The sequence below is a fragment of the Acomys minous genome, assembly GCF_964271855.1.
Source record: "Acomys minous genome assembly, chromosome: 2".
NCBI classification, from domain to species: domain Eukaryota; kingdom Metazoa; phylum Chordata; class Mammalia; order Rodentia; family Muridae; genus Acomys; species Acomys minous.
Window position 1 is genome coordinate 143,194,476 of NC_140484.1, and position 16,014 is coordinate 143,210,489.

At 36.8% G+C, this 16,014-nt stretch overlaps 1 protein-coding gene across 3 annotated transcripts in view; it reads left to right on the plus strand.

Annotated features, from left to right (window-relative positions):
• Nucleotides 1–13,378, plus strand: part of FAR1 (fatty acyl-CoA reductase 1) — a 57,803-nt gene extending 44,425 nt beyond the window's left edge. For all 3 annotated transcript variants that reach the window (XM_084772994.1, XM_084772993.1, XM_084772995.1), the window contains exons 11-13: nucleotides 2,715–2,844; nucleotides 8,580–8,707; nucleotides 10,597–13,378. In XM_084772994.1, coding sequence (XP_084629120.1) covers nucleotides 2,715–2,844; nucleotides 8,580–8,707; nucleotides 10,597–10,759 — 421 coding nt within the window. In that variant the 3' untranslated portion in view covers nucleotides 10,760–13,378. The remainder of the gene's footprint in view (nucleotides 1–2,714; nucleotides 2,845–8,579; nucleotides 8,708–10,596) is intronic.
• Nucleotides 13,379–16,014: the final 2,636 nt, after the last annotated feature.

Consider the following 16,014-nt stretch of genomic DNA (forward strand, 5'->3'; position numbering starts at 1 on the left):
ATGCTTACAGATAGTTCCCTCTTGTGATGGGAAGTTTGTCTAGGTAAGAGTGTAAATTACCTTATAGGATGGGAGACAATAGTCTTACCTGTAGCAAAGCAGGACTAATCTGAGACCTCTGTAAGTGTACAATATAAAAACTACAAGGAGTAGGGTATGGTGCTGCAGACTATAATATGAGCACTCAGGAAGCTGAAACAGAAGGATTTCCACAAGTTTGAGGCTAGCCTGGGCTACATAGTTCCAGGCCAGCACAGAATGATTAAAACCCTGTCTTAAGTAAGTAAGTAAATTAGTAAGTAAAAGCACAAGGGATAAAAAGTTTACTTAGGCAATGTACACATGTTAACTAGTATCTCAGTTTATTCATCAGATATTTACTTAGTCAAGAGTGAATAAATGTTATAACTTATATAACCCTAATATAATACCTCATTCTACATTAAACTGTCATTCATGCAATCCAGTTTACTTATTTATATGATTTTGAGTGTCAGCTAGATAAAAAATTTGACTTGCTATATATTTTGAAATAATTTTAAGTTCTATTTTTTAATATATGGATTATTGGCTAAAATGGAGGCCAGGGTACATATATAGAATCATCATTAAATTACTCTACATTTAACATTATATCATTGTTACAAGCAGCATCTTTTAAAAAATTGCTTCTTGTTTTTTGTTGTTTAGCTTAGCATCTCTGAACATGACATTTTTCATCTATGTGATTCTCACCTGGGGACATTTGTCAATATTTGGAGTTGTTACAATGGGGAGAGTTGTGCTTCTCCTCAGCCCCCACCATGCTAAGGCCATAGGTGCTGCCAAGTATCTTAGTACATGCATGCTTTTGTTTGTGATAGCTAAGGTTGAGAGACCCTAGATTAGAATATCATTAAGATCTCGCATCAGATGGGCTTGGTGGTGCACACCTGTAATCCCAGCACTTGGACAGACAGAAGTGGAGGCATAGGTAGGCTGATCTCTGTGAGTTCGAGGCCAGCTTGGTCTACAAAGCAAGTCTAGGACAGCCAAGGTTACACAGAGAAACCCTGCCTTAAAAAAAAAAAAATCTGGCCTCACTGTATTTCGTGAATTGTGATTATTTTAGAGGTTGCCATACACAGGAAAGAATAAACACATCTTCAGCAGGTACAAGCGTTCACTCCGTGGCGTGCTGAAGCAGGGTGATGGTGCAGTTTTAAATGTCTTTGGTTTCCTTATAATATCATCTGTGACATTTTCATGTATATGAATTTTCAGATCTTCGAACCCTTTACCTCTTTTTTTGGAGACAGGGTTGAGTTGTAAACCACATTCCTGGCAGTTCTCCAACAAGATATTTTTTGAATGGCTGAATTAAAGGTTGATTTAAGGGCAACTATACCATCACTTGAATGAATCTACACATGAAATTAGGCAAAAATGACAGTTAAGAAAGAGGGAGAAAAATGTTTTAGTAGAATACTCTGTGGAAAATGATGTGAACTTTGTATGTTTTGGAGGAAATTAATATATATTATACTACCTGTGATACTGTATTGATACAAATTTGCATCTTTAAATAAATCTTTTTTTTAGAAAATTATTAAAACAACTTTCTCAAAGTTTTATATATATGGTTTATTTCTAGATATAGCTTTGGGTATTTGATAATTCTTTTCATGTTTAATGGAGAATTTATTCTGGGATTCTTTAGTGAATGAAATAGTTTTTCTTTACATTGTCTGTATTGCCTCATTTCCTTCAATTATTTTGGATTGAGAGTTTCTTTATAAATGTATTGAATATGTTATCATAGTTTCCTGGCTAATGATGCTGCTTTTATTTTCTTTGTTACTTCTCATATTCTGATTTTCTCCCATGTCCTCCATTTCTAAAGCCCTTAATTTTAAGTCTTTATAAATTTTATATACTTTTAGCTAATCCTTGTGGGAATGTAAATGGAATTCTTTTATTTCTTAATGAATTATTTTCTGGTGTTTTGGGGTCTATTTGGTTCAGAAAGTTCCTTCTTAATTATTGCTTGGATTGGTGCTTTGATATCAGTGACTTGTGGCAAGTGATAATAAATAAAATGACAGATAATATTAAGATTCTTTGCCCTTTAAAAAGAAACAAAGAAGTAATACAATGATTTGTTTCTTTAAAGAAGGACGTGGGTGAGGCCTGAGGAGAAGAATATTTCAGAAAGTACTTAGTATTAGTCATTGATTTCACAGCACATCCAAATAATCAGGAGTGGTACCAATCACTTTTGAAGAGAAAGTTCTTGTATTTTTCTAATAGAGTTGACTAAACGGCAAAGGAATATTTCTGTATGTCTGCTGTTAAAGTTAGAATCTCTGTTATGGATTCTCACTAAGTACAGGTTAGCTAAAAGGCAAAGGGAGACTAAACAATTCTTTAGCTTAGTGTGAGATATAGAAAGATTGAATTTAACCTTCAGTATTGCATATCGTTTGAGAATTAATTCTGTGTCAGCAGAACCTTGTGCCGGCAACATTAAATTCCCTTTTCTACTGCTGCCAACTTGTTTTTCCATTTTGGATTTATAAATTATTCTCTCAGAATACAGAAATATTCTGATTCTCTGCTGGTTTGGTACACTTACTGAATTACATTTGGGAGTGGGTGGTTGGGACCCTGGGTGATAATGGGATTTTACCCGTTCTTTATACTATATGAATCTCTTCATTTTTCTTGAAATACAGGATGATGAAAACAATCACCCGTCTTCACAAAGCCATGGTATTTCTTGAATATTTCACAAGTAACTCTTGGGTTTGGAATACTGATAATGTCAATATGTTAATGAACCAACTAAACCCTGAAGATAAAAAGGCAAGTATTTTCTGTTTTGAGTTAGAAAATGTGAGCAGTAAGCAGCCTGGAACCGAGGCATTTCCATAACCATCTCATGGGGAAGTTGTCCATCTGGCTATACTTTCTGAGTCTTTCAGTCTTATATATACGGAGATAAAATTTGCTTTGTCTTAGAATTGATAGTGTTTGAAAATATCAAAGGCTTTTCAAATTGAGTTGTTAATCTTCTCTTCCCGTAAGGTTGAGTTCAGAGAGAACTTGAACGTCTTTGTGGGTTTTATGATCAGGATACCTTGTTTTCTCTAAATTTGGGCATGGGGGTTGAGGGAAGTAAACTCCAGTTGCTTTTTAAAAATTGTATGCTCTTTGTCACTTCACTCTGCTTGCTTGAAAGATACACTGTTAGCCAGGTGTGGTGGCACACACCTTTAATCCCAGAACTTGGGAGGCAGAGGCAGGCGGGTCTCTGTGAGTTCAGGCCAGCCTGGCCTACAAATCAGTCCAGGACAGCCAGGACTGCAGGGGAAATCTTGTATTGGAAAAACAAACAAACAAACAAAAAACCAAACCAAACAAGCAAAAAGAAAGATTAACTATTTTTCTTCTGAAGTTACCTCAGATTGTTTTGTTTTGTTGAATTCGCGTCTCCCTCTATAACTATGGCTGTCGTGGGACTCACTTTGTAGACCAGGCTAGCCTCAAATTTACAGAGTTCTGTCTGTTATGCCTCCTCAGTGCTGGATTAAAGGCCTGTGCTACTTTTATATAAAATATAAAGGCCACCTTATATATTTTAGCATGTGTGTTGTCTTAAGTTAAATAAGTCAGGCACATCCTTTTAGGGTACAGCAATGCTAGGATGGAGCCTAGAGCCTTGTTCTCAGTTGCTTCCTCCTTATGCTAATGAGACAATACCTTGTAGCCACGTGTGCACTTTCGTATTACTGAAGTGCAAGCCCCACAACTAGGGGACATTCCCTCCATCCATTTTCACTCTTGGAGCTTCTCTTCATTATCCCTTTCTTTCTGTCTGACATGTATCTTAAGAACATCAGCATTAGGGTTAGTATGAGAATAATCTTAATGAACTTCTAGCTTTTGTTTGGCAGTCTTTAGTTCACTTAGTTTTTAAAAAAACACTATTTCATCACATTAAAGATTATTTTATTTCTATTTTGTTCAGTTGAATAGTCAGTTTTGTTTTGCTGATTCTTCTCGAGGTTTTCCACATGTTTGGTGTTCTGAAACTTTCTTTGAGCTTTTTGTGCCTGTAGGTGGGTTTTTTTTTCCAGCAATTTTGGAAGTTTCTTAAGCATTCGTTTCTTCAAATGTTGCTTTTTCTTTCCGGTCTTTTCTTCTCACAAAATGTAGTAGACCATGGTGTCCTTAGGTTTTTAACATCAATTAAAATTTTTGCTTTTTGACTGAAGTGTAAAATTATTTAAATTCAGCAACAGCCAGTCAGCTGTGTAGAAACCATTCCATTGAGTTTTTATACTTTCATTTTTAGAAAGTTCAACTATATCTTGGATATCTCTTCATAGTTGTTCTAAATCTTTTCTCTGATAGTTCACATTTAAATGATAGACAATGTTTGACTCTATTGTTTGAGCAGAATAATTAGCAAAACAAAAACATGAAAATGAGGTACCCTGTCTAACTCAGGGTACCTTTTTCCATGTTTTTGATTTGCTAATCATTACTTATTTTCCTATAACTCATATTCCTTGAGGTTTCTATTGAAATTTGGGGACATAGATTAAAGCTGAAGCTTTCTATAAGAATTTTCCTTGGGCTGGAGAGATGGCTCAGAGGTCAAGTGCACTGCCTGCTCTTCCAGAGGTCCTGAGTTCAATTTCCAGCAACCACATCGTGACTCACAACCATCTGTAATGAAATCTTGTGCTCTCTTCTGGCCTGCAGATGTGCATGCAGGCAGAAGACTGTATACTTAATAAATGAATAAATTTTTAAAAATTTCCTTTTTGGTTTATTTGGCAGAAAGAATGGTCACAGAATACTTAATCCTGTTTGCCCTAAACTGAAAACAAAAACACTGTATATGCTGTTTATGTGAAGTTACAAATGGAACAAACAAACAAACAAACAAGCATTTGGTGTTGAAGACAGGCTGTTACCTCTTAGAAGACACTAGGTAGCCTGGTACAGCTCTCAGCAGGAGCTAGCAAGGAGGCCTTCATAAGCCTGGCCCTCGAAAGCATCTGCTGAGGATTTCTGCTTAGCTCAGAGAGTGCAGTGTTGTATAGACCAGAAGACTGGCTCAGGGTTAGTTTTCCAAAGAGACTTACTTTTTCCAACATTGCCTTAAAACATTTTTTTAATGTTTGATTTAACTTGCTATATCAAAAGTATCTTGAACATATAAAAACTTTATAATAATTTAGATCATTTTGCTTAGCTTCTTTCATATTGCACACTAGGTTATCTCAGTGTGGACAAACTGTCATTGGTACTTGGGGCTTATGAATTCCATATTAAAAGTAGAGAACCAACCCCGTTAACTAGCTCCGAGGACATGAGGCTTCAGTCTGGGTGATATTTTCGTTTTGTTTTGTTTGCTTGTTTGTTTGTTTTTGAGACAGGGTTTCTCTGTATGACAGGAGCCCTGGCTGTGTTGGACTCACTTTGTAGACCTGGCTGGCCTTGAACACACAGAAATCTACCTGCCCCTGCCTCCCAAGTGCTGGGATTAAAGGCTTTGGGTGATGTTTTATTTATGTATGTATTTATTTATTTACCCTTGCCTTGAAGGTATACCTCTTTTATTTTACTTTTAGAATTTATACTTTACAGGCATTCTAGACGCTTCCTTCACTTACATGACATAGCCTATGGGTCTAGTCTTCATTTTTGGCTGGAGCCCTCAAAGCAGGCCTATCTCACCATTATGTGCACATATTTTTAGGAGGATTTTTTGTGTATGTGTGACTTTTTCTGATCCATTACCTTATTTCCCCCTTTTTTATTCTCTTCCTTTTTGGGCTTAATATATAGCCTATTTTGCTTAGTAATTGTTAGAGAGTAAGCACTCAGCTGAGGAACCTAGAATGTTACTATTCCTTGTTGTCTGTCATACCCTTTCCTCTGTTCTCCCAGAGTAACAGTTATCTTGCACACTAAATAAATGTTCCCTTTTGTGACTGTCTATACAAACAGTATTATAAAGTATTTTTTCATTCTTATGTTTATGGCTATATATTGCTAGTTCAAGGCTATAAAGATTAATTGTTCTGTGAACATTATTTATGCCATATGAACACATATCTGTAGAGTGTATGCCTAGAAATTGAATTGATGGGGAATAGTCTATTCATATGTTTAATTTATTATAATAAATATTTCCCAAGGGCTTAAGTACATTTGTATTCCAAGTACTAGTGTATAAGAGCTCCTTTGTGTTCTTCACAGGGGTTTGTACTGTTTTTTGACTTTTTATTGATTCTTTGTTTCACATCATGCACCTGAATCCCATTCATTTCCTCGTCCCTTCATATCCGCTCTACTCTCTACCCTTACAATCTCCCCCCACAAAAGAAAACAAGCAAAAATAAGCAAACATCCGTGTGTGTGTGTGTGTGTGTGTGTGTGTGTCATGATATCAGTATGTATTTTCTACTAATTGGCACTAATCCATTCATGAGGGTAGAAATTTCATGATGTGATTGTTGTTTTTAACAAAATCCTAAATGTTCAATTTTACCATAAAGACTCAGGAGCCAGACACTGGGTGAAAGCTTGCTAGCTCAGGGAGGCAGAGAAAGCACCCAGCTGACCTTCCTACTGCACCACATCCCAGAAGGGAAGTGCCCCTTCTTCTCCACAGTCTTACACACACTTCAGCTGGGTGTCCCTCCTTCCTAATCTCGCTGTCTGTCCTCTAGACTTCCTCCCAGTCTCTGGTTTTTCCCATGCTCACTTCCTGTCATCTAGTTGCTTGCTTAGCCTCTTGACCTATTGTTGATTTTATTTAATGCTATTTACAGAAAGCTCTTTGATTAAAGGTGTGTGCTAGATTTGAGTCACACCACAACTATTTGTTTACAATAAACAGAACGCTCTTGGGTTAAAGGTATGCGCTAGGGCAGAGCAATACCACAACAGGAAACAATTTTTTCCCGTTTACAATGTGATCAAACATCCTGCAACACGAAATAACCTCCTATTAGGCCCTCTGTCCCTAAACTTCTGTTGAAGATGAAGCTTCCACCATGTACTTTGAAAGGGACACAGATAAAATCAGTGCAGTCTATGCAGTAAACGCTCATTGTCAGGATCGTCATTCTCCTCCCACCCTCCGGCATCCACAGAGACGTGCATGGACAGCCTGGGGTCTGGAGTCACTCTTTGGTCCTGAAGAATACCCTTCAGTGTACTTCTCTATTGTAGGTGATATCAGGTCACTCCAGTTTTTATTCTGGAAATATCTTTATTTTTCAAGTATATTTATACTGGTGTGGATTGTTAACATTAGTAATCTATTGAACACTTGGAAAACATGATTTATTGGCTTCTGCTGCATCCGTTGAAAGTAGTTAACAATCTGGTATTTGTGTTGTAGGTAATCTTACCTGTCCTTTTTCTGACTTATTCTCAGATGCCTAAATGTTTATGCATATATGCTGGGCATGGTCTTTAAACCTGTGCTTGGTGCTTGGTGTTTGAACACTTTTGCAGGCAGCATGTTCTTAGGTACTGCTTCTGTTCTTTTCTCTCCTGTGGGATACCAGTCACACAATGTGTGTCATGTGTAGATGCCTTATTATCATAGCGCCTTTATGAAAATCAGTTCTCCATCCATGTTGGTGCCATGGTACTGTCTTTTCATTTTAGTAATTTGTTTGTAATATTTTCCCCTCTAGAATTTGTTATTTTTGAATGATGGTTTATAGTGAATAATCTCCATGTTATTTCACAAAAATGCCTGACTGCCTGAGTAGCACTTCTATAAAGTTTGCTTTTCTAGATTTAACTACACTTTTTATCATGTGACACAGTAGCTGTTACTAAAATTCTAAGCCAGCATTCATGGCTACGTTTTGCTTTTTATTGTTTATTGATTGTGTGTGTGGTGGTGGGTGTTTGAGACAGGGTCTCATTATGTGGCACACTGTCTAAGTCACTGTTCTATGGCTGTGAAAGAGACACCATGGCCAAGGCAACTCTTATAAAAGTAAGCATTTAATCGGGGTCTTGTTCATTGTCATTGTCGCAGGAGCATGTAGCTCGTAGGCAGGCTGTGAAGTAGTTGCTGAGAGCTACAGCCTGATTCTTAGGCAGAAAGAGAGCAGTATGGCCTTTAAAAAGTTTCAGTCTCTGGTGACGAAGCAGTCAAATCTATGAGCCTATGGGGGTGATGCTAATTCAAACCACTACACAGAGACTGGCTTCAAACAGGCGACCTTTGTGTCTGCTGCATACTGGTTTTTAAAGTGTGTACCATCAAGCTCAGCTTGATTTCTCTTGATGTCAAAATTTTTCTCTACAAAAATTAATCTTTATGCTATAGATAATATATAGGAAGAAGGAAGGTTGCAGATAGAAAGGAACTTGAAATGTATATCAGTTCATATGTAAAGTAGTAAGGAACACAGATCTATATGGACCATAGAAAAGGTAATCCTATATTCACATGATTTATAATCTTTTCATTTGGGATTGTGCTTCAGAAAAAGTAAATTTTTTGACAAATCACAAAAAAATTAGGAAGGTAATATCTCTGTTCCTTACCACAGACCTTTAATATCGACGTGCGGCAGCTGCACTGGGCAGAGTATATAGAGAACTACTGCATGGGCACTAAGAAGTACGTGCTGAATGAGGAGATGTCGGGCCTCCCTGCAGCTAGGAAGCACCTCAACAAGTAAGCTGCCGCAGCCCCGTGCACACCTTCTCGTCCTTAGGAAGTATTACACAGTTGGCTGTGATGAAGTCGTATTCCGAATAAAAGTAATGTATTATATTTAAGAAAATGCTTGCCTTGGGTATGTACGTGTGTGATACTTAGTTAAGATTCTTAAAAGACTGGAGAGATGGCCAGGTGGGTAAGAGCCTGGCTGCTTCTCCAGGGGACCAGAGTTTGGTTCCCAGCGTGCATGCTCTGTCACAACTACTATAGCTTCAGTTCTAGAGTGCCCCATACCATCTCGTGGCTTCCACAGGCGCCAGGCACACGTGTGCTGCACAGACATAGCATGCAGGCAGAACAACCATACACATAAAATCAATGAAGGTTACTAAAATTTAATATCTTAGCCCAGTGCAGTGGCTCTTGCCTATAATCCCAGCACCGGGGGGGCAGAGGCAGGCGGATCTCTGTGAGTTCGAGGCCAGCCTGGTCTACAAAGCAAGTCCAGGACAGCCAGGGCTACACAGAGAGACCCTGTCTCAAACAAATAACAGCAACAACAAACCCCTACCAAGTTAATGGCTTCATTAATGTATGTGTAGTCTTGAGCATGAACTTTGGATAGAACTTAGTTTTGAAAAATCACATATTTGTTTCTTTTAAATTTCTATTGAAAAAGTAAAAGTATTAGCAGAAAATGAAATTTTTTTTGAACCAGCGTTACTTTTATGTGGTTGTCTTTTTTAATTTACAGCACAGAATAATGGCTCCTTAGTCTCTTAGTAGAAGTTGTACATGCTGAATGCTGTACTAAGACAGTAAACTCAGAAAACAGGAGTCGAGTGAGCTGTAGCAATCATTCAGAGGTTTGAGTACTGCTAAGGTTATCTCTTTCTAGGTTTTTTTTAATGATTTCTAGGATTCATACCATTCACTTTCCAAGGTCACAGCACTATAGAGCTTGAAAATGTCAGATGTATTGATGAGGAGACTGAGGTTGCTGGCTGGGATGGGAACTAGAACATGGATGTTTTGAGTTCTCACCCAGATCTCCTCTGTACCTCTGCTGCGCAGTCCTGCCTTGGACTGCATGATTAAGTTACTGGAACTTATAATGTCCCTATCTGAAGGCTTATATTTCTTTAGACAACCATAAGAAGCTACCAGAAATGTTTAGAAATATGAGCAAGGTAACATGCTTGCAGATTTTTGAGTGCAGAAAGGTCCTGTATTTAACTTTCAGATGAGGACTTGTTGGTTGCCTTTTGAGCTTAGGGACTATTAGCTATCAGTGATTTTATTTTTATTTTTATTTTTTATTTATTTATTTATTTTTAGATTAGATAGAAGCTCCAGGAATTCAAGACATGTGTCTATTTTACTTCTAGTTTGTTTCCTTCCTCACTTTCTTCCTTCTTCCCTCCCTGTCTCCCTTTCCAAATTTCCCTCACCCCTCTTTATCTCTGACAGGGTCTCATTCTGTAGCTGAGTCTGGCCTCAAACTCAGGCTCTTCCTGCTCAGATTCAGCCTCCCAGAAGCTAGATACGAGGACACCATGCTTGGCTTAAATTACAGTTGTTCATGTCTACCACAGGAATGGGCACATAGGGATGCTCATTTTAACTGTTGTTTACTAAGTCTATAGTCCAGGTATACTGATATAAAAAGACTTTGCTATATACTCTGTTGCTAGACTAATGCATTTGTTTGCTACTGTCCAGTTATGTTTGTGCATGTTTGGCAGGTATGTTTGACTTGTGCTAACTTATAATAACTTTAGTTTTTAAATGTTGAAAGTTAAAAGATTCCCTTAGAACTTTGATTAAATTGATAACTGTTAATTGACTCCTATCCAAAAATAATTTTATTCTCGAAAATATTTAGTGTGTCTCTTGCTTTTCAGGTTGCGGAATATCCGTTATGGTTTCAATACTATCCTTGTGATACTTATCTGGCGCATTTTTATTGCAAGATCACAAATGGCAAGAAACATCTGGTACTTTGTGGTTAGTCTGTGTTACAAATTTCTGTCATACTTCCGAGCATCCAGCACTATGAGATACTGAAGACCAAGAATTTAGCATTAGAACATCTATGCATACGGTGATCTAAATGCACAAAATGTAAAATGTACTTAAGTCATCTCACCTTTTGTTAAGACATTAAACCATCTTAAATTGGAGCGTGGAGTAAATTATGGTCCATTTTATGTAACATTTTAATGTTTATGCTCAAAAATCTAGTGAACACACTGTGGTATGCCAGCTCAGCTCTGCAATAGCCAAACTATGATTTAACATTTAATCCTTGGAATGCAAAGGGTAGGAAGAGGGCAGACGTGGGGCTATGGGAACATTGGCCAGTATAACTGTGCAGTTCTGGAACATACTAGTTAAAACATGCCTTAACATGCAGTCCTAATATTCAGTGCAATGAGAAGTTTGCAGGTAGGAGGCCTAGATAAATTAGTTAAGTATTTGATTTGATTCTTCAATGTTGATTTCTTTATTCAGATAAGAGCTGGGTTTTAGTTTTGCTAAGACGACAGCCATGTATTTTTGCTTCCAATAAGTTATAGGTGGTATCAAATGCAAAGACATGTTCTAATTTCCTTTCTGACTAAATGTGTGTTGCATATAATTTTCCTGTAAGCAATCAGTTGCTCTTATGATCAGAAGGCCAAATATTATTTTAAAGACACTAATGAATTTGAGACTTTGTATCAGTATATACTCTGTGCATTTGAAGAAAAGTGGAAACATGCACAGTAAAACTGTGTTAATACCAAAAGAATAGGAAAACATTTTCTCTAGTCCACATTTTGATCAAATGGAACGTTGGTGAGATGTATTTTCATTTTAAAGAGGATTTCTTGAGACTAGATTAGAGGTGGGGCTGGGGAAGGATCCATCTTATGTGTTCTCTCCTCCCTTAACAAATGTTTGCACAGGACTCGCCCATCTGAACATGCATTATTATGAAGGAATGTAGTTGCAGCTTTTAACATTAAGAAAATGTCCTTATGTGTTTGCCAGCACATACAAATTTTGACCTTGAAAGCTGAATTCCTTAAAAAAAATAATGCATAAGTATGTGTATAAAATTAAATAAAGGATTTTTCCATGTAAAGTAGCAAACTGTTGAATGAGTTTCAAGTCATCATTTCTTTGCATGTTGTTTTAGCTTTAGAAAGACATGCAGCCTAGAAACAAGCAATAGCAAGAAAATTGATGTATATTTATTGATATATTACAATTTCCTTTAAGTCTTACTAATTTGTTACAGTAATTTTATTATATTTTTGATGGCTTGTTCAGCACAACACTGTTATAATTAAGCTGATCAAGTCATACTACATTTAAATCACAGCAGTGTATCTTGAAAGTGCTTAAAGGGGTAAGTTCACAGTACAGAAAATTAAATGTAACTTTACATTTCAATGTTTTGTCAATTGAAATACAATGTAGAAGACATTTATTTTACTATTGTGGAAAAGCAAAATGTAAAAGAAAACCAACTTTTTCCATACAGGTGTGTAATCTTGAAAAGGAAAAACAAATGCTTCTGTGATGAAGCCACATTTTGTGTAGTAAAACTTTTAAACGTTACTTTAAAAGAGATATGTATGTGAATGTCTGTGTCCTTGGAATGACACTGAAGTCCTCTGGCCTAGGACCATGCCAATGTAAGGCATGAGAGGCCAGGATAGTGTGGGAAGACGGAATAAATAATGCCTTTGATTTAAGGTGGCCCATATAATATACATTGAGTTCTCCATGTCTCCAAATACACTTCCATGATGTAATAAAAACACACTAACCTTTGTATGATTTTTATACATCTGCCAAATATACCTAGAATCTGGTAAATTGTCTTTGGGTCTCAGAAAAGAATCAGGTACAATGTGGGCAGGTTTGTGAAGTGAATTGGACATGTGTCTTCTGTAATTTAATTTAAAGAAGTGCTAACTAGGGGCGTTCTGAGGTCACAAATTAATATTGTGTGTTTAGAATTCTATTGTCAAAAGAAAAGTAATGAGTAAATGATGTTTCTCCTGGAATTTACAAATTTGACGTTAGTATGGAGCATAAAATGTGACATTGTTGATCCTCTCCAACTATACTTTGCATTCGAGTCATATTTGAAGAGTTTGGAAATGTATTCTTTTTGTAATTTGCTAGACAGTGTTTTGAGTTTTGATTATATTTTCCATACAGATTATTCAATAGGACAACCTGTAAAATAAATTTATTTCATTCAACTCATTTGGCAAAACTGTTCTCCAAACCATTTGGAGTTTTCCCCCTTATCTTTCCTTCTCTGAATTCTGATACACATATTTATACACTGTAATGTCATTGTAACTGTTTAATTGCCTTGGCAACGCCAATGTATCTTAAAGCTTAATGCAGATAAGCATGACGGGGGTCGTATGTTGTTTGACTTCAGGATGACATAGAACAAGCATTTCTTCAGTCTGCCAGGTGAAACTCGGAAGTGGGAGGGACTCTCCCTTCTCTTAGTGTTTGTCTTAGGAACTGATTGGGAAATTTTTGTTTTGTAGGGTTTTTTGTTTGTTTGTTTGTTTTAAGTGTAAACTAATAATCTTTTATAAGAAATAAATAGAAACATTGGGTGCCTTTGTTTGTAAACCAAAAAGTAATAAATGAATCCCTATATTTCTATTATAGTATCTATTGTATTTTTACATTGTGGAAATCATCCATGAGTTAATGTGGCTGTGATGACAGGAAGTTGTCCTTGAACCTTTTGTCTTTTTTAGGTGTCCTCATCCATTCTCACCATCGTTTTATTAATGTTTGAGTTATTCACATAGCACTTTAGGGGAAGCATATAGGCAGAATGAACACATAGTTAAAAATATTTTTATATAGTAGTTAATTATGAGGCAGATTTTCTGTTTTATTTTTTAATGTAAACAGAACCAAGAGACCACCAGCATGTTCCTAGGATGAATGGCATGGTGTTAGCTTATAGGTTCTGCAACAGTTATTGACCTTACTTTAATTAAAGGATTATTCATTTTCATAGAGATTGAGTGAGCCATTTGGGGGAGGCTGAGAGTGTGTCAGGGCGGGGTTGGAGTGTAAATGGCTTGGTGAGCATGCCTTCCTGGGCCGATGTCCAGCTCTTCCTTGAACGTTTGCACTGACTAGCTCTGCTTTGAGAACAGCATTCTAACTTGGCATGAGTAGCTGAGTGAAAAGGGTATATGCTGCGTAACTTACTACAAAAATGAGTTTATCAGCCTGTTTAAATATATATGAAATATTTTCTTAATAAAGAAAATTTGAGCAACATTCAGTTTGATGTGCTCCTTTGCAAGGTGATGAGTCTAAAACACATTCACTTAGAAAAGTCCCATGTGCTATACAGGTTTAATACCTTTCCTGTTGGTGTGGACTCTGGAAGAAAGCTCTCTTCATTCTGTGTGTGCTTGTGCTGTGCTGAAAATCATGGACTGTTTTCTAAATTCATTAAAATGTTTAAACTTACCTTTGAAATATTCTCAGTATATTTATCTTATGATAAATATGCTAATGACTTTGACATAGAAACATAATTTTATATGAATGAACTTTGTGAAAAAGCAAACATGCATGTAAACAGATGAGGATAGTTTTGTTTGAAATAGTCATGCAGGGAGATCGTGTATTTTATTTTGTTTAGTGTGATATTTAATGCTCATTTTCCTGCTTTATTACATATCTTTCTCTGGTTCTCTCTCTTCTACAACTTAGGTCTTGGTTTCATGAGAGCAAATTCAGCCTGTACCTTGGACATTGAGAAGACACTAGCTGACACTGAGGGCTTTCTGTTTGTTAGGCACAGCTCTAAGCAGTCCATGTGATGTTCTTTTTTGCCTTACAGCAGCAAGCCTTCTTTTAAAGGCACTTCTATTGCCCCTGTTTTACAGGTGTGGTAACCAAGGCATATGACACATACTACTACTATTCAATGGCAGAGCCAGGACTTGAACTGATTCTAGCTCTGATGCCCACAGTCTTGTTTAATGTACTATAGCTGGCCCTCTGTATCAACATCTGTAGATTCAGCCAACCATGTCTTGAAAATAATTTTTAATTACTTATAAACTTTTGTTCCCTAAACAATATGGTATAACTTTGTTCGTGTGCCTTTCATTACCTGGATGTGTTTTTCAGGTGATGTGTGTGTGTGTGTGTGTGTGTGTGTGTGTGTGTGTGTGTGTGTGTAAGCCAATATGTACTTAAACTTTAGATGGTTAATCTATTCTATCTATACTTAAGGCAAGGCATGTAATATATACTGTTATACATGTGACCTGTCATTTTAAATGGTCTGTGCTATTTATATAGTGTTATATCACATTGGGTATCAGTGCTCTAGAAGTACTTTTGTGTGTACAGGCCAGTGTGCGCACACCATACAAATTCTGTAAAGAACTCGTCCATCTAGAGATTTTGAATTTGAAGCTAGTTCACTGTTCAGAGAAGTTCCTTGTCAAGTTGTGCTTAATGTTCATTTTTCATTCCTAATACTCAGCATTCATTTGCTCAACAAATACTGAATACCTATTATACTTAGGTACTGTTTCATAGTGCAGGTGTCTTTATCATCAAATGATAAGCTTCAAAGTAACCCAGTCCTAAATGTGACACACTATTTTTCCTTAAGAACTTTTTGATTTGATAACAGCAGATTAATGTATACCACAGATAAGCACAAAATACAGCTGAAGGAGGGAGTACTTATTGCTTTAAGAAAATCTCATACAAGCATAAGAAGTTTGAGTTGTGATTTGAACACAACCAGTAGGAGAAGGGTGGTGAAGACACGCTTCAGGCTTTAGGACTGAGTGTGCAAAAACAAAAATGTGAACCACAAGGAACAAGGAAATGCGTGTGTGCGTGTGTGTTTGTGTGTGTGCGTACACGTGCGTGCGTGCTAAAAGACAGTCTAGTCTAGGAAAGTTGAACCTGGGGAGGGAAGGGAAACCAAGGACCTTTGCAAGCTCACAGCTCACCCTTGTGAAATGCCTATGAAAAACTCTAAAAACAACAAGGTTTTCCTGGACTGCACATATCTACTAAATTAAATATGAATAGATTTAAATAAATAAAATTGCTCAAGAGAGAAAAGCATTAATGCAGTGTCACTACATTTTTGAGAGTATAAATAACATCTATGTTTGCTTTCAGTTTTCTCTGATTCCCATTATCCAAGTAGCATGGACATTTCCTAGGAACCCAGAAATGCACATTTGAGGCAGGAGACCTGGGATTCAGCAATCTGCTTTTAAGAAGCGTGCACCCCTTCT